Genomic DNA, 23837 nt, shown 5'->3' with positions numbered 1-23837 from the left:
CGGTCAGACCTCCAGTTCCTGATCAGCCGGTCTGGTGCCCCGTGCACCTTACCGCCTCAGACAGGAGGGCCCACCCTGCAGGAGACTTCCGCCGGTGGCCAGAAACCCCTGGACGTCTCCTTCAGAGCCGCGGGGGGCCTTGCAGGGCCTCCTGTTCCGCAGGAAAGGCCAGCTGACTGGGCCACCCCCGCCTCCCGGCAGCACCTCGCAGCCCTTAAAAGTGGCTGAGAAAGGGCTGACATAAGGAAAGCGTTTGGTTTTACTTCTGAATAACATAGTATTGTAGTTTACAAGCTGCTGCCTGCCATTTTAAAGAAAGGGGGACGTGTTTTTAGGCCTTGAGGCAGTGGGTGTCCCCTTGGAGATGGGGAGAAGCTGCCGCCTATTCCATCCATGCTCTCTTGCTTGAAAGATCACTGGGTGGGGCAGGATCCCTCTCGTCCAACTGCTCCACCAAAATAGCTTGTTCTGGGCCTCTTCCTCCCTGTGCGTGCAGGAAAACAGGTCTGGGCGCGTGCAGGGTTCCAGTGGGGCCTTGACGCTGCTTCGGGGTCCGGATCCTCCCGCAGCAGGGTTGGGAGGTGCATCATCCAACGGTTGATTTAAACCCGACACTTGGTTCTGCCAAATATGCGACAGGCTTTGCCACAAACCTGCTCTCAGTGGCGTTCCCTCCTCTCCCCCCAACAGAAAAATAATGCCAGGCGGCTTTTACGATGAGTGACCCTGAAGGGAGGACGTTCAACTCCGCAGAAGAAGAGAAGAGCTACTGGAAGGAGCTCTCGGCCAAATACAAGCAGTGGTAAAGCTCCTCGGCGGCTTCCCTGGGTTCCTGAGGAGTGGCATTTCTGAGCGTCCGGCGGGTGGAGGGGCGCCAGGGTGCCAGTGCGCAGGGGCGGGGGAGATTTTCCCGAGAAGTGGTGCCTGGCAAAGAGGACAGCCTGTTCTTTCCTCATTTGCAGCGTCTCCATTGCAGCCACTTCAGGGCAGCCTTTAAAACGTCGAGGGCATTTTTCTGAGGGTGTTTGAGCTTTTGGTTCCATTTCATGTTTTCTTTTGGAGGGCGGTTCTGCCTATGCGTTTTCCCAGAATCCCGCCCAGCTGGGCCCAATACGTCACGGCTTTAGGATTGTAATAAAAGGTTGGGAAGGTTCTGCTGGCCCAGTAAACAGCATCTTCAGAGCAAAGCGAGTTAGCTTTTATTTTAATCCTTGGGACGATCTGCTAATTTAGGAATAAAAGCTCTTCTATTTGATCATCGTTTTTAACTACTCTTGCTTTGGCTGACGGCTGAAATAATAAAACCAGAAAGCGCCAGAACTGTCTGCCTGCTGTCTGCCTGGGGGGCCTCTTCCTCCTCAGGAATCTTGTCTCCCCCCACACCTTATAACAGGAGACCTGAAAGTCGAACAAGGTTTGCAAGGGGGTGTGGCCCCCCGCTTCTCCCTGCGGCATGCGGGCGCAGCCTCCCCCTTCGCATGGCAACCCGCCCAGTCCCTGGGCCGCGCACCCCTTCCAGACGGGCTCGGCCTTGAGACAGGAATGACCGGGTCTGCCCGCTTTGCCCTTCAGTGCAGAGAGCGCCCAGGAGGAGCTGCACGAGTTCCAGGAAGGCAGCCGGGAGTACGAAGCCGAGCTGGAGATGCAGCTGCAGCAGCTTGAGTCTCGGAACCGGGATCTGCTCTCGGAGAACAGCCGGCTGCAGATGGAAGTGGAGTCGGTCAAGGTGAGGGAGGGGTCGGGGGCCCTGCCCGGGAGCACTCCTGGAGGCCGCAGTCCCCTGTGGGGCAGTTTGCAAATGGAGGTGGGTTGGTGTTGGTGCTGGAAGGATCGGTGGGCCTGGCCTCTTTCTCCATGTGGGGGTCCTGATCGCCCTGCCCATCTTGGGATGTTGGCAGAGTTTTGCCAGGGAGACATCAGCCACATCTGGGGCTAGTGGAAGAAGGGGGAACAGATGGCGCAAGGCTTGGTGAAGGTGAAAGCGGGGGAGAACAGCCCGTGAGCCTCAGTGTCTCTCCCAAAGCGCTTTGGGCCCTGTTTTAATGCCTCAATCCCTCAGTCCGTAACCAAGAAAGAAGCTCTCTGACAGGGAGAGCGTCTCCTGACAATCCATTCATTCATCTGTGCCCCCCCACCAGAGCAGTGCTGGAACAGAAGCCCATTGATGCTGCGCCAGCTGCCAGGTGGCTGTGCTGGTGGGGAGCACTGGGCGGGCGGCAGAGAGGCCCGAGCTGAGGTCAGGGGTCCACCTCTTAAGGGGAGCGTTTGCGTTCAGAGCCCGAATCTAGGCCAGTGGCAGGGGGCCAATGAACGTGCACCCCCTCCCTGCTGCACTGGCTGTGCTTCCGAAGGGGCCATGGGTTTAGCCCCCCCAAGTGAGAAGACAAACTGGGTCTCCCTCTGGCCAGGTCAGCCTGGCTGGTGGCCCCCAGTGAAGTCCAGGAGGCCCCAGAGGGACGCCAGGCCTCTCTCTTCCCCTTGGGGGGACTGGTCAGCTGAGCTTTAATGGGTCTTCTGCCCGGCTCACTGAGGATCCCGCCTGGGCGGGGTTTAGCTGTGTAAGCCCAGCTGGGTGGGGCAAGACAGGGCACACGAGGGTCGGCGTGTGCAAAGGCCCTCCGGCACAGAACACCCAGGATGCGCAGCAGAACTGTGTGATGCATGTGTTGCCCTCTCTGCTGGGGTCGGGCAGGAGAAGCTCGCGAGTCAACACGCCACAGGGCACCAGCAGGTCTCGGCCCTGGAGGAGGAGCTGGCGCAGGCAAGGGCCTCCCGGGACCAGCTGCAGAGGTACATCCGGGAGCTGGAACAAGGCAACGATGACCTGGAAAGAGCCAAGAGGTACCAGTGGTGGAATGGGGCAGTCACATTCTAGCCCAGTGTGGCTCCTTCTGGGAGCCCAGATGGGCCCCGGGGCCCCCCACAGGTCCCCAGGGGCAAGGGACTCACTTCCTCCGAGTGGGGCCCTCCCGGCTCAAGTGCCACCTGGGCTTCTCGCAGGGCCACCATCACAACCCTGGAGGACTTCGAGCAGCGGCTGAACCAGGCCATCGAACGCAACGCCTTCCTTGAGAGTGAGCTGGACGAAAAAGAGAGCCTCTTGGAGTCGGTGCAGCGGCTGAAGGATGAAGCCAGAGGTAAGCAGTACCTTGTCCAGTATCTGGCACTTTCCCAGTCCGCTCTGTGGCCAAAAGCACTCGGTTCATTTCAGTGAGGCCCAGGGTTGCGGTGTAAGAGACACAACATTAAAGAAGAAAAGACAGGGAAGAGGAGCAAGGCGGGCAGGGGCCCCGCTGCCAAGTTCCCTGTTACTGTAGGTGGCCAGCCAGAAGAACGGATTGGATCCGGGCTGATTGGGGGACCTTTTCCTCTTCCTACCAAGTCTGCTGGACACTGCTCCCCAGGTGGCAGCTGGGCCCTTTGGGGCACTTTGAGGGTGCCCGCCTGTTAACCAGGCTGAGCCAAGGCCCACAGGGGCAGGACAGGCAGGGCCATCTCACCGTTGAGCCACTTTGCCCTCCTAGATCTGCGCCAAGAGCTGGCTGTGCAGCAGAAGCAGGAGAAGCCAAAGGCTGCGGCGGAGGGCTCCCTGGAAGCTGGACAGACAGACACAGCCGTGCAAGCTGCCTTTTCCAGGCCGTCAACCCCTGTGGTCTCCCGAGGGCCAAGCCTTGGATTTAGTACCCCAGGAGCCTTCAGAAGAGGTGAAAGGGCCATTTCACACACCCCTTTCTGTTGTCAGCTCTGGCTGACAACAGAACCACGTCTTGCCCAGTAGAGTTCCATGAAGCAATAGTGCCCCCTGGTGAGCAAGGTGAAGAAGTGGCCGTGCATTGTGCCTCAGTGTCCCTGAAGGTGACTGAGATCACTAATGGCCTGGGACTGAGTCAGGACAGAAAACCCCCCAGCCCTGTTACAAAGCCAGTTCAGGAAGAAGATTTTTAGAAAGCCTAAGAATTTTTAAGGCCATGGATTCTTAATAATTCCTTGCCTGAGGTTTCTTCTGACCTTCTCCTTAAACTTCTCCTTAAAACTTCTCCAGAATTGGCTTCAGAGATGAAAACCAGAAGATTCAGCGAGAGGGCTTCTGGCACCTTCATGCCCTGCCCTTCAGTCCTGAGGACTAGCTTCTTGCACATTTAGAAAGAGAGCTAAAAACGCCTTTTTCTTACGCAATGCACGCAGTGTTTGCTTTGTAAATAAAGCCTCTTTTTTTTTTTTTAACAAAAAAAGGTTTCGAGGATGGCTGCAGTGCAACCCCGCTTACGCCAGCGGCGCGGATATCAGCACTGAACATAGTGGGGGACCTCCTCCGGAAAGTTGGGGTGAGTTGTCGGGACAGGGCTCTTAAGAGGAAGGAGCAGTAACTCGAGGCTAGGATTTAACTTTCACTGCTCGCCAAGGAGTGGGGTCCACACTCGATTTCCCCCTCGGCTGAGTTAGCCTTTGTCTTTGCCCCCAGGCGCTGGAATCCAAGCTGGCCTCCTGCCGAAACTTCGTGTATGACCAGGCTCCGTACCAAAGCCTGGCACCCCCACCTGCCTGTTTGGGCAGGGATGTGTACCAGAGGTGGCTGAGCGGCCCCCGCGTTTCCCAGGGGTGAGTCTACAGGAAGCCCTCCACCTTGGAGAGGGGAGAACTGCTGGAATCTCGGTGTTGCTCCACGTGGCCCATCCAGGTCAATGTTGCTTTAAAGGTGGTGAGCCACGAGGTGTGGCAGTGTACCTTCACCCCCAAAAAGGCTTCCAAGGAGGCTTGGTGGGCCTTCCCCAACTTGGTGTCCTCTGGATGGGCTGGAATCCCCATCATGGGGGATTCTGAATTGGCGTAAACTATGTCTTGCCAGCACCAAGTGGAATCTGGTTTTCTCAGCCTATTTGTGGAAATGTGGGCATTCCTGGTGCCACCAGAGGGGCTGGCGTCGTTGAGCACGGAGCATCTCCCAATTTTGACCCAGGCGAGGGCTGGTTGCTCGCTTGCTCCTGGGACCAGGAGCAAAGGACAGACCCGCTGTTGAGCTGGGCTGGCACCTCCGTGGAACATTTTCACTCACAATGTTAGCGGAGCCACCCGCATGGCCCAGCAGCTTTTATCCAGGTTGAGTAAGCATCTCCCGCATTCTCTTTATTTAAAGACTTTGCCCCTTTGCTCAAATGCACCACCCCTGGCTGCTCAATCCCGCCAGAGAAGAGCCCTGCTGGATTGGGCCCCAAGGTCAGTCTGGCCAGCATCTTCAGGGCTTGGGGAGGCCCTGGAGTTGGGCAAAGAGGCGCCCCACAGCGCCGTTGCGAGAGAACAGGGAGGAAACACGGCACCTGGCCCTTGCCTTCTGCAACCTGGTGCACTCCAGATTCCCAGCTGCCTGGAAACTGGGACTGCCCCCCGCCCAGTCTGGAGAGAGCCGGGTTGGCCTCGTGTGAAAAGGGGGAAGGAGGCGAGATCGGGTGAAAGAAAGACGCCCTGGAGCCGCAAGAGGGAACCCACCCTCCTGGGGCAGGAAGGGTGCCGATTCCTTGCCCAGGGCTGGCTCTTTCTACCAAGGCAGTGAGAACCAGGAGCTGGTTGTGCTCTCCCCTTGTCTGGTGTGGATTTTGGCCTTCTCGCCTGACTCTTCCCACTGTTAAAAGTTGATCCCAGGGCACTGGGGTCAAAGATCTCAATCCCACTGTCGAAACTTCTGATCCTGCAGGCTGGCCAAACGACTGGATTTAAGCACGCAGCCGTCCAACCTTGCTGGGCCGGCGGGCCTTCCTGCGCAGAGGGTAGCCCAGATGCTTTCCTGAGGGACTTTGGGGCCAGCCCATGGCTCTGGCAGCCGGCAGTGGAATCCCGAGGCAGTCTTGGCTGTTCACCTGCGACGGAGGGGGAGAGGAACAAGGAAAGCTGGCTGGGTGTGGAGAAGGAGCAAGGCCGCCTTGCCCGCCCCCCAGCTTTCCTTTGCCTCCCAGCGCAGGGGTGCCGGGTGCAGAAGGCAGCGACGCCGGGCACAGACTCGCCGGGAGCTACACCAGAGCAGAACCAGCAGCTGCAGACCCCCTCGCATTGGGGCCCCTCTCCCCAGCTCCAGACCCAAGAAGACCCAGGAGCCCACACCAGCTTCGGGTGGGATCCGGCCTGTGGGCCGTGGCTGCTGCTGATCCCAGTCAGTGGCAGGAGGGCCACATCAAGGACCCCGCGGGGGAGCCAGAGACGGGTTTCCTGAGTGGGTGGAGCCTGCTTTCCCCCAGCCGGAGGCCCTGCTTTCCTTGCAGGGAGGGTAGAGCATCTTGGCCCCTCCTGCTCCCGCTGGGCCCCCCCGCGAGGGCCCGTGCACTCGAAGGGGGGGGGTCATCTCCCGGAAAAGCCCCGTGTCGGTTCTTTTGTGACGCCTGCAGGGATCCTTCAACTGATGCAGAACGCCGACATCTCATTGCAAGTATGGAGTGTGGGGTCTCTCAGGCCCTGGCTACCCTTCATGGGGTGGCTGCGAAGGGGCATTTGCACCCCCCTCTCCTAAGTGCCTGCTTAGGCCCTAGAAACGCTCCCACTCCAGGGACTTTCTCCAAGACTGCCTGGAGGCCATTTTCTGGAAGAAGCAGTTTGGGTTTTAGAAAGCTTAGCAACACGAGGGTTTGATGCAGGCTTTTCGTCAGCTGCCAAGAGCTAGAGGTTAAGGGGGGCCACCCTATAAATTTGCTAAGTAAGCAAAGTACTAGAAGTTTGGGACAGGGACTCCCTTCATCCTCAGCTAACATGGCCTCAGGGGTGATAGGCGTTGTAGTCCAGCACATCTGGAGAAATGGAAGTCTGCTGTAAAAAGTGCCTCCAGTGCCTCCATCCTATCCGTTTCCCCGTTTAAATCAGTGCACTTTAATAACCCAAGATGCCTTAAGACAGCAGGTTATAAAATGTTTGCAGGAGGAGGGGAATCCCAGAGGCAAAATTTGGGTTGCAATTCCTATTTCACCTTGGAAGTTTATTTTTGGAGTGTGGGGTAGGGTTTCTGGGATGAGGTATCCTTTTATGTACCGGGAAGGGGGTGTGGGGGCTGCTGAGTTATTAAACTGGTTTCCCATCCAAAACTGCTGTACTTCCGTTTCCAGCTTGATTTTTCTTGGCTCAGCATTCACTAGAACTGAAGCAGAGAGTTGGCAGCAAGGAAATACCCTTGAATCTTGACATAAAAGCAGGCTTCCTCCACGTAGGTTTGGAAATGCAGTAAGTTTCTAGCCCTCTGCGTGAAGAGACACAGGCTTGAGAGTGGTACATATTTGCTCCAGCACACTTTGCTGCACACATCATGCTCACGCTCTTCTGATTTTTAACAACCTTTATTAGTGTGTGTGTGTGTGTGTGTTAATTAAGCACAAAGGTCATCCGAAGTAGTAACGGTTGAGTTACCATTTCACCCCCGCCCCCCACAGTGCCCACTCAGAAAGACTTGGATTTGGGCAAAATCAGGAGGTTGGGGTGTCTCCTTCGGGGGTGGGGGGAGTCTGTATGTCTGGGAAGCAACCAGAAAGCGAAAGAGTCTGGGGGCAAGGCAAGGGGGCTTTCTCGCCTGGGGGCAGGGGGTGCTGCTGGGGCGGCCCTGGTCCCATGGGCACAGGGGTCTCCCTGGCAAGGAGTTGCTGCTGTGGACCAAGATGCGCCCCAGCAGCTAAGAGTGTCTGTCTACGCTGGAGTAAAGGCGGTTGTGCTCAGGGCAAACGTGGCTTTGGGGCAGACAAAGCAGCCTGGTGCTACAAATACCCCCCCCCTTTTTTTCTTTCTCCTTTTTCTTGTGCCCCATGAAAACGAGCAAGCGTGGCATTGGGTTAGTCGCTGGTTTTGGTTCCGTTGAGGTTTCCATCCCGGGTGTCGCCCTCCTCCTCGGAGCCCTCGGTGGCATTTTCAACCACGCGCCTGCCGCCACTGCCGCCCGATCGGCGCGAGGGGGCGAAGGGGGTGGGCTCGTTCCCTCGCCTGCAGTTGGGAGAAAGGGTGATAATCCTTCTAAATCCTTTTGAGGAAGGGAGGTGCCCATGTGTTAGTCAAGGTGCGCCTCTTCGAAATCCCTCTGTGCTAAATGGCTGCAGGCTTAAGAGGAGAAACTGCCAACCTCCTTCACAAAGAGGAGGAGGAGACTTTCAGGGATGTCTGACCAAAGCAGGAAAAGGGGCCTTGGGGATGCACTCTGCCCAAGAGCTGCTGACAAATTTGGTCCTTTCTCCCCCAGTTAGCCCAACCTTTCTGCGCTCTATGCCATCACTGCACCTTGTGGCAGAGAGTTCCATGGGCTAAGAGTGCATTGCCAGATGGAGGAATTTTTTTCCACCAGCTGCAACTCCCTGCTAACTGCTTCCTGGCCCTTCTCTCCCTCCATTCTCCCCACCAAAGTATAAATAGCCTTTCCCCCCTAAACTAACAAAGGACCAAACGTTTTCCTTGCATCAGAGTCCAAATTTAAGCAAGAAATGAGTGACCAGCGGCCTTTTCCCAGCGCTTGGCTCTCCTTTTCTGGAATGCATGGAATAGAACCGCATGAACAAGGATGGCAAAGACGCAATTCTGACCGCCCTGGTCCTGCGCAGAAATGGAAGAGGCCAGCTGAAGAGGTGTGTGAGATGCAGCTGCAGGCATTTGGCTTTGCAAACACACACACAACACACACACACCCCTCAGTGGCAGCAGCAAAGCTGAGTGGTGCTGGAGAGGAATCCCCCTGCAAAGGAGAATCTACAAATATTACAGAACACAGGTGACCCAACCCATTCAGAGACTTCTTTACACACTGAGTGACGTACGAATTCCCATGTCGATACAGGAGAACGGTCATGATCACGGCTGGGAGTGGCTGGCAGAACTACATCAGCACACCAAGAGAGAGAGAGAGAAGACCGTGGGGTGTGCCCGGAGCACGGTGGCACCCCTGCCCAGCTTCCACTATGTGCAGGTTCCAAACCAGTGCATTACTCCCCAAAGGAGCCAGTTCCTAAGTGTGCTTTGGCATCACAAGGCAGCAGTAGGACCCAGGCTGCCCGTGATGGTAGCATGCCTGGCAGTGCCCTGTGGCAGCCACCTCAAGCGTTAGGTCTGGCCACGTGTCAAAAGCAATGGGAGGAAACGCTCTGGGCCTCCGCACGGCCCCATTGGCCACGCCAGCAGCCAGGTTCTTCCTCAACGTTCCTATGTGAGCCAGCGGGGAAAAGGCATCACTGCCCGAAGACTCAATGAATGCCAGTGAGCTGCCTCTTTAAATCTGGACCTTGCCTGCGGTCCAGAGCACTCTGAGATGGTTTTTGAGTGTGTGTGGTGTGTGGCTGAGGATCGGTCAAGGAGGGATGTATTGCAGAGGCTCAATTACTTCATGAGCAATGAGGGTGTAAATTTGCAGGACGGCATGATGGAGAGAAGGGCTGTGTGAAGAGGGGCGTTATGAAGCGAAATCTGTAATATTTGTCTCGGAACAAGCCGCCAACGCTTAGATGGCCAAGCCCCTGCCGCCTGCGGGCGCCTTGCGTGGCTGTCCCTGGAACCTAAAGGGATGTTGGGTGTTTGTGTTGGTTTGTGGTTTTGCAATCGCAAGCAGGCTGCGACAGGGAAGGCCGGGTACCTGCTCAGTCACTGCGGAGGTTCTGGGTTCCCTCTGAAAGAGAAGCGTCCCGAGACATTAGCCCAAGACGGGCCGTCCGCGGGGAGGGCACCGCTGGCTGACCCTCGGGCCTGCCCAGGACTGACCGGCCGGCTCCACTGCCAGCGCAGCCCTCCCGGCGAGAATGAGGGGAGGGCAACCCCCTCATCCCGCCTCCCCCGCACGGCTTCTGCAGCTCCCGTTCGGTTGGGCTGGTGCAGGCATGGGCCCTTGGCGGAGGGGTGGCCTGCCGGGGAAGGGGCCTCACCTGAGCTTGCTCTTCAGGGCCACCATCTCCCGCCCGAGCACCTCGTTGCTCTCCGTGGCCTCGTCCAGCTCCCGCTGCAGCTTCCTGCGGCTGGCGGTGATGCGCTGCGATTCCTCCTCAGCCTCTTCTAGCTGCCGCTTCAGTTGCTTCACGCGGGCGCCAGCCTTGTCCGCCTGCAGGGGCGGCCGCAGGGGTGTCAGAGCCGGCGGGGGTGGGGGGAATGGCCGGGGTTGGGGTCCCGCTTCAGGAGAGCACGGCCGGACTCCCTCGCCCGAGTGGCTGCCGCCGCTGCCCACCCACAAATGCCTCCCGACCCCTGGCCCGGCTGGGCGCGCACCTGGTCCTTGTACTGCTCAGCCTGCTTCCGCTCGTCCTCCGCCTGCAGCAGCACCTCCTTGAGCTTCTTGTCCTTCTGGCGCAGCGCCTTGGCCACCGTCTGCTTTTCTCTGCGGGGTGGGAGGGGTTAGAGAGGCAGAGAAGAGTTCGAAGGCGCTAGTCCACGTGAAGTTCTCCAGGGCTTGGAAGCAGCAGCCCAGCAAGATCCGCAGGCGGGAGGGGGGTCAAGAGACACCGTTTTGGGGGAAAGGTCCCCGCAGTTCCACCCCCTTAAACTGACAGGCCCGTGTGTTTGTTCCTTTGGGGGGAACAGACTTTGCCTCGTGGACTGCGTCCAGGGCCGTGGAGAGAAAATGGATGCATTTTAAAAACGTTTCCGAACGTTCCTCAGATCGTTGCAAAGCACACGGTTTGTACTTCCACAAAAAAGGTTTTTATTTACTCAGAACTGAGTACAAAGTTACAAAGGCCTTGAGAAAAGTTAACAGGCGCTTTTCGGTCTGCCAGAAGGGTCTAGCCTGGCGTCTGGAAAACTCATCCAGGCGGGTTCCCAAGGTCAGGCCTTGAGGTTTGGCGCACGCACTTGTGCAAAACAACCAGGCCCACACATGCACCCCCCAGGTTTACTGCAACACCCAACGCAGCTCAGCACGCACTCCGGGCATCAGGAGCCCCCACACACCGCCCTCCGGCCGTGGGTACCTGGATTCCTGCTCCAGCTGCTCTTCCAGCTGGCCGATCTTGGCCTCCAGCGCCGTGATGGTAGCCTTGAACTTGGACTTGACAGCCCCCTCCATCTCCTGCAGCTTGGACTTCAGCTCCTTGTTCTGCCGCTCCAGCTGCTGGCGGGCACTCTCATTCTTCTGGGCCGTGGTACGCTCCGATGCCAGCTCGTTGCTCAGCTGCTCCGACTGCGGCCAAGCAGGGAAAGGACTTGGCAAGGCTGCCGGCGACTTTAGGGTTAGGGTTGCCAGTTGCCCCCTTGCAACCTCTGGCCTGGCTCAGCAGGGGAGGGGCTCACCTGCTGCACTGCCTTGCGGAAGCGGTCACTCATGGCCTCCATGTTGCCCTGCTCCTCTTCGAGCTCCTCCTCCATCTGGGTGATCCGGGCCTCTAAGCGGCGCTTCTCGTCCTGCAGGCTGGTCCTGGAGGGGTTTGAAAGTGGCAGTGGGCGGCCCGTCACCATCCAGGCGGCAAGCCCCAGGGCCAGGGCTGGGCAGCTCCTCTGAGCGGCTGTCAGACTGGGCCTGGGGGCCAACTCTCAGGCTGGGCTGAGGGTGCTCTGCCAGTCGGGCCCCCTTACCTCCCCGCGGCCGAACTGGCCAGCTCTTCCGCCAGGTCCTCCTTCTCCTGCTCGGCTTGCTTCCGGGCTCGCTCCGCAGCTGCCAAATCCTGCCGAGGGAGATGCTCCATGAACAGGCTGAGCCACCTCCCGGGGCTAGACGTGGCCCTGCCGGGCTGCCAGCTGTGCAGATGGGGCCTGACAAGCCAGGGCCCTCTGGGGGCCTGGGGCCACCCCTCCCAGATGCGGGGAGCCATAACCCAACTCATCTAGAGGGCACTTGGTTTGCTAGAATTCCCCCAGCTTGGGCAGAGGGGACATTTTAAATGGTGGCTTAGCCAGATTGCTCTCCTGCTTTCCCCCCGGGTTCGAGGTGGCCTGCACGGCGCTCCCACCTCAACATTTATCCCGAGAGCCACCCTGCGAGGAGGGTGGTCAGAGTCGGGTCTCCCCGGTTCTTCTCCGGCCCCCTCGCCACTCCTGCACTCACGCGTGTTCTGGGGGCGGGAGCTGTGCAGCAGATGTCCTTGGCCCTCCCAGCAGACCCAAGTCCCCTTCTGGGTTGGTTTTTAAGCCCGCCCGCCCCCCCCCGCTCACCTCTTGAAGCTGCATCAGCTCGGCCTCCAGGTTCTTTGCTTTCTTCTCGTTCTCCCGGGCTGTGGCAAAGACCTCTTCCCGGGCGGCCCGGGCATCGTCCAGCTCCCGCTGGAAGTCCTTCATCTGGGCCTGGGGGCGGGTTCAAAGCGGCAGAGGGTTGCTCTTTGGCCTGGGCCCAGCCCCTGTCCCTCCTTGACCCTACTGTTGCTTGAGCAACACTCTCTTCCCTTCCCTCAGACAGTTCCACCCCACGGTGCCTGTCGGGGGGCACAAGGTCGTCGCCCGATGCCCCTGGAGGGCACCCCCAGAGGAGCGGGGAAGGGTGCTCTAGAAGGGCACGGGTGGTTCTCCCGACCTGCAGTTTCCGCAGCTGCTTGATGGCTTCCTCACGGCCCTTGTTGGCAGAGTCCACCTGCCCTTCCAGGTCCTTGAGGTCCACCTCCAGCTTCTTCTTGGCAGCCGCTGCCAAGCCTCGCTGCTTGCGCTCATCTTCCAACTCGACTTCCAGCTCGTGGAGCTGGAGAACGACCGGGAAGGGCCCCTGAGGACGGGCTCCACGTGGCAGAGCATGGGCAGCCGCACAGGCTACCAAAGGCCACCCCCCAGTGCAAGCGCCTCTGACCCTTGGGGCTCTCTACGGAGGATGCCCACTCGGGTATGAACCAGCTGGGAAGGCAGGGGTCCTTCCGTTCCTCCTGGCACGACACGAACGCCTGGGAGGAGAAGCGGGGGCGCCCGTACCTGCTTCTGCAGCTGCCGGCGCTTCTCATCGTTCTGCTCGTCACGGGCTTGCAGATCCCTCTCGAACTGCCCCTTCAGGGCCTGCATGTTGACCTCCAGCCTCAGCTTGGCGTCCTCCGTCGCCTGCAGCTCGTCTTCCAGCTCTTCCAGCTGCGTCTTCATCTCTTCCACCTGCTGCTCCAGGGCCCGTTTGGACTTCTCCAGGTCGTGGACCTTCCCAGGAAGGAGGAGGAGCAGGAGGAGGGAGAAGAAGCAGCTTATTGAAAACAAGGAAGCAGAAGCTGAAGTCCCTAGAAAAGTCTGCGGGCCCCGGAACATCGATCTTCCCCCCACCCCGTCTGAAGTCATCCCACGGCTTTTCTTATATCGGCCTTTTCTGGCCTGGGACTCTCTGTGCCGATGGGAAGTGGTAGTCCACCACACCCGGAGCGCCCCCAGTAAAGGCAGCTGCTCTCTCCCGTCATTTCACCAGCCTTCCACCCTGCGCCCCCCACCCCCCCTTGAGGGGCTTGTCTTGGCAGCACAGCAAGAGAGGAACGCAATGAGCAGCTGGAATCTCAGAAGGGGTCGCCTGGACTCCAGAGTAATTTTTTGAAAAGATAGCTATTACTAAGGGAAAAAGTAATAGTGGCAAACATCAGCAGTTTGCTGTATTGGTTCCTTTTAAGGGTGTCACTGCACTCTGAGATGGAGCCAGCTGCATCTCCGGAGACTTACATTCTTGCCAACATCATCCTTGGAGCTCACGAGGTCTTCCATCTCTGCCCTCAGCAACTTGTTGGCTCTCTCTAGTTCCTCCTTGGCTTCCCAGGCCTCCTCCAGCGCCCGGGCCAGCGAGAGCGCCTTCGTCTCCTTTTCTCTGGCTTCCGCCTCTGCTCGGTCCCTTTCCTCCGCGTATTTGGAAGAGGTGTTCTTCTCCTCAGCAAGCATCTAGGAAGGCAGGGGAGGGGTTGGGTGGTCCCTTTGAGTGGCAGCCGTGGGGCCATCTACTGTCCCTTACCTGCCTACCAAATTCAGGGGACTGGGTAGAAGGCTAACATTACTACAACTGCTTTGGTGGATTTACTGAATTAATTTATTATAACCTGTAATCAACGAACAGGTTGATTAATTTACTGAAACATTACATTAAGTAACGCATCAGCTGAAGTACAGATGCACTAGGCCATAGCTGGACAGTAGGTCATTCAAAGGGTTAAATTCTTGCCTGGTCAAATTTCTTCTGCTTCTTCTCCAGGTTGGAAACCATCTGACGTTGGTTATCTAAGTCAACCACGAGGTCATCCAGCTCTTGCTGAAGCCGGTTCTTGGTTTTTTCCAGTTTGTCGTAGGAAGCAGCTTTTTCCTCAAACTGTTGGGTGAGGCCCTCGATTTCCTTCTGGAGCTTCTTCTTGCCTTCCTCCATGCTTTCAATGGTGCCAAGGTACTCTTGCACCTTCCTCTTCGAGTCAGAGAGCTGCAGGTGGGATTCGGAGAAACGTAGCCATGAGGACGGCTTGAGTCTGCTCGGCGGAGCAGCCCCCACCTTTGAAGGCAGGCAGTAGGATGCTCCACCATTCCCGGGCACGTGGCATCCTGCCACGTTCTTGCCTCCTCTCTCAGGCTTGTCACAACAAAATGCAATGGGATGACCCAATCTTTTGGAATATTTAAGGAACGCCCCAAATTTACAGCAAGGCACAAAGAAGGCATGACCCACCACTCCTACCGTTGAGTTGGTAACCTTGCTTGGGTGTAGAGTTGGGTTCAATGACCACTTGCTGTGGGCGCAGAACAGGCATAAAAAGCAAGCAAGCAACCAACCATGCAGGAGCTGTGCAAGGATAAACCGGGAAGGCAGTCACAGCTCTTCATACCTGAGTGTTTAATGTGGAAATCTGCCTCTCCAGGTTCTGCTTCGCTTCTGCCTCTTCCTCCAGCTGATCCTGCAGGCCGTTCTTCTCATCCTCCATTTGCCGAAGCTTGGTGGACAGGCTGAGTTTCTGCCGAGTCTCTTCCTGCAGCAGCTCCTGGACGGTTGAGCACCCCTTGGTGAGCTTCTTCCCAAAGACCCGTCTCAGCCTTCCCAGAGCTGAAGCCCACGGAGGCACCCACCTGAGTGTCCTGCAGCTGAGAGCTCAGAGTCGCGACATCCTTGGTCAGCTTGATGGTCTTGCCCTCAGCTTCATTCAGCAGAACCGCCATGTTTTCAGCCTCCGCCTAGAAAAGGGGAACAGCGCTGGGAGCCAGTTGACCTACCTTGTGTGTCATTTCCAGTGCTGATAGCCTGTGTTGCTAGGAAAGAGCTGCTAAAAGAAGATGGCTAAGAATAAGGGAAAAAGCGACCAAAAACAGCAGAACCGCAGCAGACAGATCTAACTTTATTGCTGGACCTGGAGAGCCGGAGAAAGCCGAAAGCAGACCACTCTGTGGAGATCCACCACCTGAGCACGGGGTTCACCTGTTGCGCGCCCAGCAGCGAAGGTGCCCCAGGGAGCCCCGGCGGCACTGATGAAGCAGCACTAACAGGACAAGGGGAGCAGAGAGGAAGGTCTTGCTGGTGTTGCACGGGGCCTTGGCTGAGCAGGGCCCCCTGGCCAGGAGTCCCTTATGGAAGGGGAGGGCATTGGTTCAGCACCCGTGGAACCCAGCTCAGCTTCCTGCCAGCCACGGGCACGAAAGGCCGCGGCAGCCCACCTGGAGGCAGGGCCACCGCCGCAGACATCTTTCCTGGCTGGCTGTTTCCTTTGTTTAAAGATGGGGGTGGGGAGGGACACCCCCCTCAGGGTCACCTGCAGCTTGTGGACTTTCTCATTGAGCTCTGTCCGGACACGCTCCCCGTCGGCGAACTTGGCCTGCAGCTCCTGCAGCTGCCCCTCCAGCTTCTTCTTCTTGTACTCCACCTCCTGCCTGGCCTGGCTGAGCGCCCGGACCTCATGGCTCAGGTCCGCGTTGCCCTTCTCCAGCACCTGCTTGGTCTTGTCCAGGTTGGCCTTGGCCTGAAAGCGTCAAGGATAGTCAGCGGGCGGGACACTGGTCTTGGGCGGGCAAGGCCTCCCCAGGCAAGGGCCCTCTTCCCCGCCCACCCGCAATTACCCGCTTGAACTGCTCCAGCTGCTCCGCCAGCTCCTCCACAGCCTGGGCGTGCTTCTGACGCATCTCCTGCACCTGGGCCTCATGGGTTCGGGCCTCCTCCTCCAGCGCCCGCCTCAGGACCGTCACCTCCTGTTCCCTCTTTGCTCTGGGCCGCCGACAGAAAGGGTGATGGATCCGGGTGCACGCCGAGGCACCCCCGTCCTCTGCCCTTGCCTGGGGCACCCCTGCGTTCCCCTCCGAGGCCTGCTTCCATGCAGGATCATGCTGCGCCCCACCCCGAGGGGGACCCCCGGGCTCCCTGCCCCCACCTGAGCTCCTGCTGGGTGGCGGTGCTATCCAGGGTGTCCTCCAGCTCCGTCTTGAGGGCCTCCAGCTCCTCGCCCAGGTCCCGCTTCTGCTTCTCAGCCTTACTCCGTGCCGCCCGCTCGGAGTCCAGGTCCTCTTGGAGGTCAGAGATGTGGGCTTCCAACTCGCGGATCTTTTTCAGGGCGTTGTTCTTCTGGCCAATTTCGTCTTCCAGCCTGGATGAGGGAAGCAGGATGGACGTCAAGTCCAAATGCTTGAGACCAAGCGGCTTAACTGCAGAAATGCTTCTCTCATCCCAAGGGGGATTAAGTAGTTCCCACATGCAGGAGGACTGGAGGAGGGGGGAGAAACCGGGTCCCTGGTGGGAGAGGGATTTTCTAGCTGTTCCAGCGCAGGTCAGCGGAGTGGGCACATGGATGGCAGCCAACGGACAGTCCTGTTTTATTGTCCGAAATGTGGCAGGGACCTACACGTTGGCTCAACCAGCCACTTCCCTTGAACAAGGGTAGCCACCATGCGCCCTCTGAACTCCCGCCCCGTGGAGGCCGCCTGTCCTCTTCCTCCTCCCGGAGGCTCTCCGTCCTTCCGGGGCAGCCGGCCAGCCTGGTTGCAAGTCGCCCACCTGGCCAAGGCGGCCTGCAGCTCCTCCTCCTTCTTGGCCAGCTGCATCTTCAGCTCAGCAATCTGGGCTTGGAGGTCAGCGATCTGCTCATGGAGGTCGCTCGAATCCCCCTCGAGCTTCCTCTTCATCTTCTCCAGTTCCTGCCGGCACTTCTCTTCCTTCTTCAGGCGCACTTCCAGTTCCGAAATCATGGACTCGTGTTTGTTCTTCAGCTTGGTCAGGTTCTTGGCTTTCTCCTCCTCTTCCGCCAGGTTCGTCGTCAAATCACTCACTCTTTCCTCGAGGAGTTTTCTTTCCTGGGGGGAAGGAGGAAAGAGGGCATCGCGCCGGCTGCTCTCGGTGCCTGGAACAGGCAGAAGAAGCGCTGGTGCGTGGGCAGGGGGGTCCACAGGGCATGGTTGAGTGGTGGAGATGGCCACCAGGACAAGAGAACGCAGCTTTGCTTATCTTCGGGGCGCACCCTTCAGAGGCTGAACGGGTGACCCGCCGGAGGGAGGGGCAAAACAGTCAAGCGTGAATGCTGACTCTGGAAGCCCAGCGCAGGACCAGCTGCACCCCCAGCCACCCCCTTGCACTGGGGGATGGGGATTTTGCACATTTCCCTGACCTTGGATGCAAAGGGGGGGATGAGTTGCTGGCACCGACCTTGGAGAGCTTGTTGTTTTGGTCTTCCATGACCAGGATGTCATCCTCCATCTTCTTGATTTTGGCTTCCGCTGTGACCTTCTCCAGCTGCAGCTTCTGCCTGGCGGCTTCTTCCTCTTCTAACTGGTCCTCCAGGTCCTTTGTGGGGGACAAGGATGGGGAGAAAGAACAGTGAGGCAGGGAGAGAGAAATCTTGGGGACAACGGCGGCCCCCGTGGCGGTGCGTTCTGGACACCAGCTGGTCCTGGGCCTCAAGCACCCCTCAGCTTCTTCCTTGGCCACGCAGCCGAGCTTGCTGCCTTTGGACCCCTAAGACATCCCAGGCTGGGCTGTCTCTGGGGTGCCAAGAGGCTTGCCAGATGCTCCTGACACAGCCTTACGCAGGGGCTGCAGGGCAGAGATTTAAATCTCCTTCGCCACCTGCAAGCCTCACACATATGGAACGGACCATGAAAATGTACAAGCATTAATTGCCATGGCTTTTAACTGGCTCCAAGGAATCTCTTCCCTCCCTGCCCACCCCCCCACCCTCCAGTTAGTCCCCTCTGACGGGGCTGGAGGAATTCAACTTTGGGATAAAGAAAACCCATTTTTGTCTGGCCTAAGGCCGGAAGAGGTGACGGTGGGCCTTAAGGCAAAGCTCTCCCAGCTTTGCTGGCCTGAAACGGGCTGCCTGCCAGCCCCAGAGTCTGCCTGGGTACCAGCATCTGCTGCTGCAGCTTCTTCTTCTCGGCCTGCAGCTGCTGCCCGCGCTCCTCTTCCTCTTCGATCCGGGCCTCCATTTCGTGCAGGATCTCCTCCAGCTCCTGCTTCTTGGCGGCCAGGCGGATCCTCATCTCCTCGGCCTCCGCGTAGAGCTCCGTCTCAGCCTGCAGCTGCTCCTGAAGCAGGTTCTTCTCTTCGGTCAGCTGTTCAAGAGGCACAGGGAGAGGGGGGTTTTAAGCCAGGGACGGGGCACGCTGCCCAGGGCAGCCAAAGCTTGGCTAGCCACCCAAGGTGGACTCTCGTGGGCTGGAAAAGCTATGCCGCAGGAGCCCCTGGGCCTTTCTGCTTCCAGGTGTTTCTAAAATGAAAACAAGTTCCTAGCCCTCAAGGCTGGAACAAAGGCTTTAAGTGCGAGGACTGTACCTGCTACAGAGTGAGAAGGCAGCAGGGGAGGTGGGCCAATGGCTTCGCTCTGGGCCTCGAAGGGAGGGCCTGGCACCCTGAACCAGCACCTCCGGCAGGCGAGGCACGCTCAAGAGCAGCCATCCCCTACTCAGCCCCCAGGTGTGCTGGGGGGGCTCCTCCAGCATCCCCCATTAGCTTGGCCCAGCCTGGGGGGGGCTCAGGAGCAGCGGGGGCTCACCTGGCCGTGCTTCTGCTCCAGCTCCTTCAGCTCACCCTCTGCCTTGATCTGCCTCTCCTTCACCACCTTGAGCTCCTCGTCCTTTGCCTGCATTTCTTCCTCTTGCCGCGTGACCTGCAGCAGCGGCTTCACCTGCAAGCCAAGAACCAGGGCCACTTACTTCTCGGCCGGTCCAAGGCTCGGCCTGCCTGGCCCAACGAGCTGAGGGAACCCAAACCGGCACTTTCGGGGGTCAGTCCCTCGGGGCCTGAAAGGGGAGAGGAATGCAGCCCACCACCCCACCCGGGGGGGCCGTCTCCCCAGGGTGGTCTCGCTTTCAGGGGCCGGGGGGGCTGCCCCCCAGGGCTGGTGACCTACTTTGGTGAAGAGTCTCCACCACTGCCAGTTTCTCAGCTTCAGGTAAGCGGCGCAGTTCCTCTGGATGACCTTCATGGCGGTCAGCTGCTGCTGCCTCTTGGCGAAAGCCCTGGAGGCGTTAAGCACAAAACCTGGGCCATTTGCACCGATAGGAGACCGCCCTGAGCCAGGAGGGCCCTGCAAGGCTGCGGGGGCTGCATGGGGCAGCTGAACACTGACAGGCGAGTGGGGGGGAGGCCAACCCATCGATGTGTCTCCTGGCTGCCTCCTCCCTCTCCCATCTGTATCCCCATGGGAAAAGCCCGTAGGGAGCCACTCAGCACTAAGATCGGGTCCCTAAAGGCACCACTGACCACTGAAGCAACAGGCAGAGCGACAGGAAGGGGCGATTCCAACCAGGCACTGCCCCAAAGTCAAGGGTGGGGCGGAGAGGCGGTCATGGCAGGGCCAACGGGCATCTCTCATTGCCTCTCGGGTTGCAGCAGGTCCTCCGGGCCTCAGTCTGCCACGGAGCGTGGCTTGCGGGTAGCCAGGCCGCTCCCCTGGGAGGACGGGGGCAGGGGAGGCCTCGGTCTGGGGCGGGGGGACCCAGCGCAGGCCAGCTTCTCGCCTTACTTTCTAGCCAGGTAGCCCCGGCATTGGGCCTGGAAGGCAATGATGATATCTGTGATCTTCAGGTCTCGCTCCTCCTCCAGGTGAGCCAGGACGCCAGTCCGGAAGAAGATCTTGCTCTGGCCGATCCTGTACAGGTTGGGATCCAGTTCCAGGGCTCTGATCTGTTGGGTGGAGAGGAGATGGCAATACCCAGTTGGACAACATAATGGGATCTCCCACCTTCCTCCCAACACGGTATGCACTGCTTGATGAGTAGAAGTCCCAACAGGTAAGAGTTTTGGCCTCTGATGCCAAAAAGCTATTACTTACCGCACAGAAGCCTCCTTGGGAGGGAGGGAGGGGGGAGGGACAGAGGAAAACTGCTGGTAACTTAAGGTATATTTTTTTCAAATGCATTTTTGAACTTATGTAATTGATACATGCAGGTATCAGTGAATTCCAAACTGTCCTTAAAACAGCAGGCCAAAACCACAAGGTGATCCTAGAGAAAGGTGCATAGGGAGAGAAAGAAAAGGGGGGGATGCTCACCATCAGGATGCAGGCCTGCTTCCCATCCATGAAGCCCTTTGGGATGGCATTAGCTGCAAGGATCTCATACCTGTGGGGAAAGCATCAGGGAAAACAGCACCATCACTCCGTTTCAGTTCAACATTAAGAAGCCTGGATTCCTGTCATGGCCTCTCCCTGGTCCTGTCCTGGAAAAGCACCCAGAAATATCAACCACCCCAAACCACAGGACTGTCTTCTGGACAGCCCTGACCCTACAGATCTACTCTGAACCTTTGGGGGGACAAATTCATGGGGTTAGTCTTGCTTTTGACCAGTGTTTCTCAACCCTGGCCACTTGAAGATGGGTGGACTTCAACTCCCAGAATTCCCACACTGGCTGAGAATTCTGGGAGTTGAAGTCCACCCACCTCCAAGTGACATTCAGCATGGCTTGGGCCCCCCAGGTCCCCAAACAAATCTGGGTGGGTGAAACGGCTTCTCTACTTTCTTGGTGTGCCTTCTGAAGACCCAGCTCTTTGGGGGAAGCTGAGATGACGTCTGCCTTTCTCGCCTTCTCCCTCACTAACGTATTTTAGTGGGCAGGTTGGTTCTGCCCCGACCATTTCCACCTCGGTGTTCCTGGGTGCGCTGACTCCCCCCACAGAAAAGCGGCAGGGCAGTTATGGTTCAGGCAGCTGATGCCAAAGAGGTTCCAAAGAAAGGACTCTGGTGGAGGAAGGCCTCCCGGATGAAGCAGCCCGCAGTGGGCTTGTCCCACAAGGCCTCCAACCCTCCACTGAGAGCCACCTTCTCCTGGGAGATGTTCACCAGAATCATGGTACAGTCGCCCAATTCTTGATCACTCCACAGGAGAACCTTCACTGCCGATCTCCCCCCAGCCTTGGCATGCTTCAGGTACCCAAGCTCCTGCATGTGTGGATCGGCTCCACGAACTTAAGCCTGTCTTTGGAAAGGACCCTCCTCACCGCTGCCGGAATTCCTGGAAGACGATCCTGTTAGGGAAGCCCTGGCGACAGATGCGGATCCCTTCCAAGACACCGTTGCATCTTAGCTGCTCCAGCACCAAGTGGGCATCCAGTTTCCCTGCCTGGAAGAAATGAAGAATTAGGTTACCGTCCCTGCAGGAGAGGAAAGGAGGTGGGAGGGAGATGTCGACTGGGGTGCCTTGGTTCCTGTGGTGAGAAGCTGGGATAAAACACACAACAACAATATCCCTAAATGAATAATCTTTAAAAAACAGATTCCAGAGCCTCTCTGTGCTACATACATAGAACGGTTTTGTGCACCTGAAATGCCACGGGTCTTCCAAGGACAGGTAAAAGGGGCAAGTTCTTCACAAAAGTATGGAAGTGGCTTGCCTTATTTTCTTCCGGGATCAGTTTATTTTATTTATTTATTTGTTTGTTTGTTTGTTTGTTTGTCTTACTTTTTGGTCTAGCCACAAGCCCTTGAATTCCTTAGTGGTCTCTCATCCACGGAACTCATGAATTAGGCTTCTAAGATTTCACTGGAGGGACAAATTAACTGATAAACCAGTTTAGTCTGTACTGCAGCCTGTGGGCGACTTCTGCTCTCCTATCAAGGAGGACGTTTTGTGAAATGCCCCCTCACCAGAAAGAGGCCAAGTGCCACGTCCGACGCTACTTTAAGTAGGGAAGCAGACTGTGTAGGCCTGTGCCAGCCTTCCCCAACCTGTAAAGCTATTTCTGCAGATGCACTGGACCCAAACTCCCATGCTGGCTGGGCAGGATGAGAGTTGGAGTCCAACAGAGCTGAGGTGCCTGACGTGTGTAGGAAAGAGCTCCCAAACATCTGTCAGGTAGGAAAACCTGCTGGGGTACAGACCCTTTTCTCGTGGTTTGGGATAATGCAGCGGACAAAGTTGGGGTTGGTGTTTCTCAAGGTGGTCATGAGCTTCGTCAGCTGCTCCTTGTACAGCTGCCCCACGGTCCGGAACATGCCCTTCTTGGTCTTGGAAGCGCTGGGGAGGGAGCTCTCGGTCATCTTGGCCATCTGGTCCAAGCCCACAATGCGGTCCACTGAAAAACAAGTGAGGTTGCAGAGTCAACCTCCAGGCCTGTTCACGCCGCTTCAAACAGTCCTCGTCCAGCGAGGTGGAACAACCAAGCAGAGCTGCTCCCTCACAATTCCACGGAGGTGCACTTTGTAGGGCCCCTGAACATCTTGCCCAGTTGGCACCTTCATAAAACTTGGACTACAGCTCCCCTAATTCCCACCCAGGCAGGGTTACTATGGCACACGCAAGTTATGCCCTACCGTCTTTCCAGAGGTCTGCCACAAACTTCTCGGAAGATTGATTCAGCAAGGCCGTCACGTTGTCGTTCAGAGGATCCATATTTTTGGTCAGCCAGGCACTGGCGTTGTAGCTCACCTTCCAGGGAAAACGAGGGTCACAAGCAGTGGCCAGGAACGCCACCCGGAGGCTGTTGACACGGGTGGCGAGCAAGGCAGGGCAGCCACAAGGGAATGCAGAGCAGAATCACAGGGAAGGCGTAAGGGAAACTCCCTCCGGTGGGTACCTTTCCTGCGTAGTGCAGGATGCAGAACTCGGTTTTGTCCTTGAGCTGCTTCTGCTTCAGGAACTTGGGATGGTTGCCTTGTTCGGTGCACAGCTTCTCCACGAAGGAGGTGTCGGTCGCCTTTGGGAACCAGCACTCCTCGTCCAGCAAGGCCAGGACACCAGGAGGGTTGTTCTGAAACGTCAAGGGCGGGCGGCGTGAGGCTGCTAGTGAACGGGACCTCCGCACAGTCTAGCGCTGTTGGGACTTCTGGGGGAGGAGCGTTCACCCCAAAGGAGGAAATCATCGGCGGAGAGTCGAGTTGTCAAGCATCCATGTGCTTTGTTCAACAGACCCTTTTTTTGGTGCGGAGGGAGGTTTGAATTGATCACCGAGTGGTGATCCACCCCAGAGGAATGGAGTGCAGCCAGCACGACACTGATTTTGGCTGGATTAAACTTAAATCGCTAATATAACCAATGTCTCTATCCCCTTGTACGTGAACACTTTAAGACTAAAGCTATTGGCCCTTCCACCGACGTTTTCTGCCATGACCCGCTGCATCCTGGGACATGGCTCCCAAGCCCCAGCACGGCCGAAAGGCCACGTTCCTCCTGCCCACTGGTGGTCCCAGTGTTGATGGGGAGAGGTGGAGGCCTCAGGGCTGCGCTTTTCACGCCTCCCCAGCAAAGGAAGCCAGCCTCACCGGCCTTTCGATCAGCTCAATGCAGGGTTGCAGGTCTAGCCCGAAGTCAATGAAGTTCCATTCGATGCCTTCCCGCTGGTACTCCTCCTGCTCCAGGATGAACATGGTGTGGTTGAAGAGCTGCTGGAGCTTCTCGTTGGTGTAGTTGATGCAAAGCTGCTCGAAGGAATTGATCTGGAAAGGCAGTTGAGAAAGCAAGGTGACCTATATCCATGCATCACACTAAGCCACGGCTCGTAGCAGGAACAGTTTGCTGAACTACCCACAACCCAAGGGCTGCGCTCACAAAACCCAAACCAGATTATGCCTCTGCGCCCA

The 23837-nt window shown here is 57.8% G+C and overlaps 2 protein-coding genes across 4 annotated transcripts in view; one reads left to right on the top strand and one right to left on the bottom strand.

Annotated features, from left to right (window-relative positions):
* Positions 1-695: 695 nt before the first annotated feature.
* On the top strand, positions 696-5940 carry NDE1 (nudE neurodevelopment protein 1). 3 transcript variants are annotated; one of them, XM_063314988.1, is made up of 9 exons: positions 696-802; positions 1573-1726; positions 2693-2841; positions 3001-3137; positions 3525-3704; positions 4234-4325; positions 4463-4599; positions 5135-5214; positions 5690-5940. In XM_063314988.1, the coding sequence occupies exons 1-9, from the start codon at positions 717-719 to the stop codon at positions 5710-5712; spliced, it is 1038 nt and encodes a 345-aa protein (XP_063171058.1). In that variant the 5' UTR covers positions 696-716; the 3' UTR covers positions 5713-5940. The 3 variants fall into 3 exon arrangements, with proteins under 3 accessions (XP_063171058.1, XP_063171059.1, XP_063171057.1); XM_063314989.1 differs by lacking the exon at positions 5135-5214; XM_063314987.1 differs by lacking the exon at positions 5690-5940 and having other exon boundaries at positions 5135-5550.
* A 1351-nt stretch (positions 5941-7291) lies between these two features.
* Positions 7292-23837, bottom strand: part of MYH11 (myosin heavy chain 11) — a 38584-nt gene continuing 22038 nt past the window's right edge. The window contains exons 14-41 of the mRNA XM_063315003.1: positions 23520-23693; positions 22835-23008; positions 22572-22686; positions 22140-22333; positions 21260-21381; positions 20313-20382; positions 19785-19945; positions 19170-19278; positions 18813-18944; positions 18166-18372; positions 17465-17602; positions 16820-17115; positions 16200-16412; positions 15892-16036; positions 15588-15794; positions 14911-15015; positions 14673-14825; positions 14024-14272; positions 13534-13746; positions 12817-13029; positions 12431-12592; positions 12076-12204; positions 11500-11588; positions 11218-11341; positions 10899-11107; positions 10198-10306; positions 9861-10033; positions 7292-7944 (exon numbers count right to left, since the gene is read on the bottom strand). Coding sequence (XP_063171073.1) covers positions 7797-7944; positions 9861-10033; positions 10198-10306; positions 10899-11107; positions 11218-11341; positions 11500-11588; positions 12076-12204; positions 12431-12592; positions 12817-13029; positions 13534-13746; positions 14024-14272; positions 14673-14825; positions 14911-15015; positions 15588-15794; positions 15892-16036; positions 16200-16412; positions 16820-17115; positions 17465-17602; positions 18166-18372; positions 18813-18944; positions 19170-19278; positions 19785-19945; positions 20313-20382; positions 21260-21381; positions 22140-22333; positions 22572-22686; positions 22835-23008; positions 23520-23693 — 4533 coding nt within the window. The 3' untranslated portion in view covers positions 7292-7796. The remainder of the gene's footprint in view (positions 7945-9860; positions 10034-10197; positions 10307-10898; positions 11108-11217; positions 11342-11499; positions 11589-12075; positions 12205-12430; positions 12593-12816; positions 13030-13533; positions 13747-14023; positions 14273-14672; positions 14826-14910; positions 15016-15587; positions 15795-15891; positions 16037-16199; positions 16413-16819; positions 17116-17464; positions 17603-18165; positions 18373-18812; positions 18945-19169; positions 19279-19784; positions 19946-20312; positions 20383-21259; positions 21382-22139; positions 22334-22571; positions 22687-22834; positions 23009-23519; positions 23694-23837) is intronic.

This window comes from Candoia aspera, chromosome 14, assembly GCF_035149785.1.
Source record: "Candoia aspera isolate rCanAsp1 chromosome 14, rCanAsp1.hap2, whole genome shotgun sequence".
Classification (NCBI taxonomy): Eukaryota; Metazoa; Chordata; class Lepidosauria; order Squamata; family Boidae; genus Candoia; species Candoia aspera.
The sequence above is the reverse complement of the archived record's forward strand: the minus strand, read 5'-3'. Positions and strand labels throughout refer to the sequence as shown.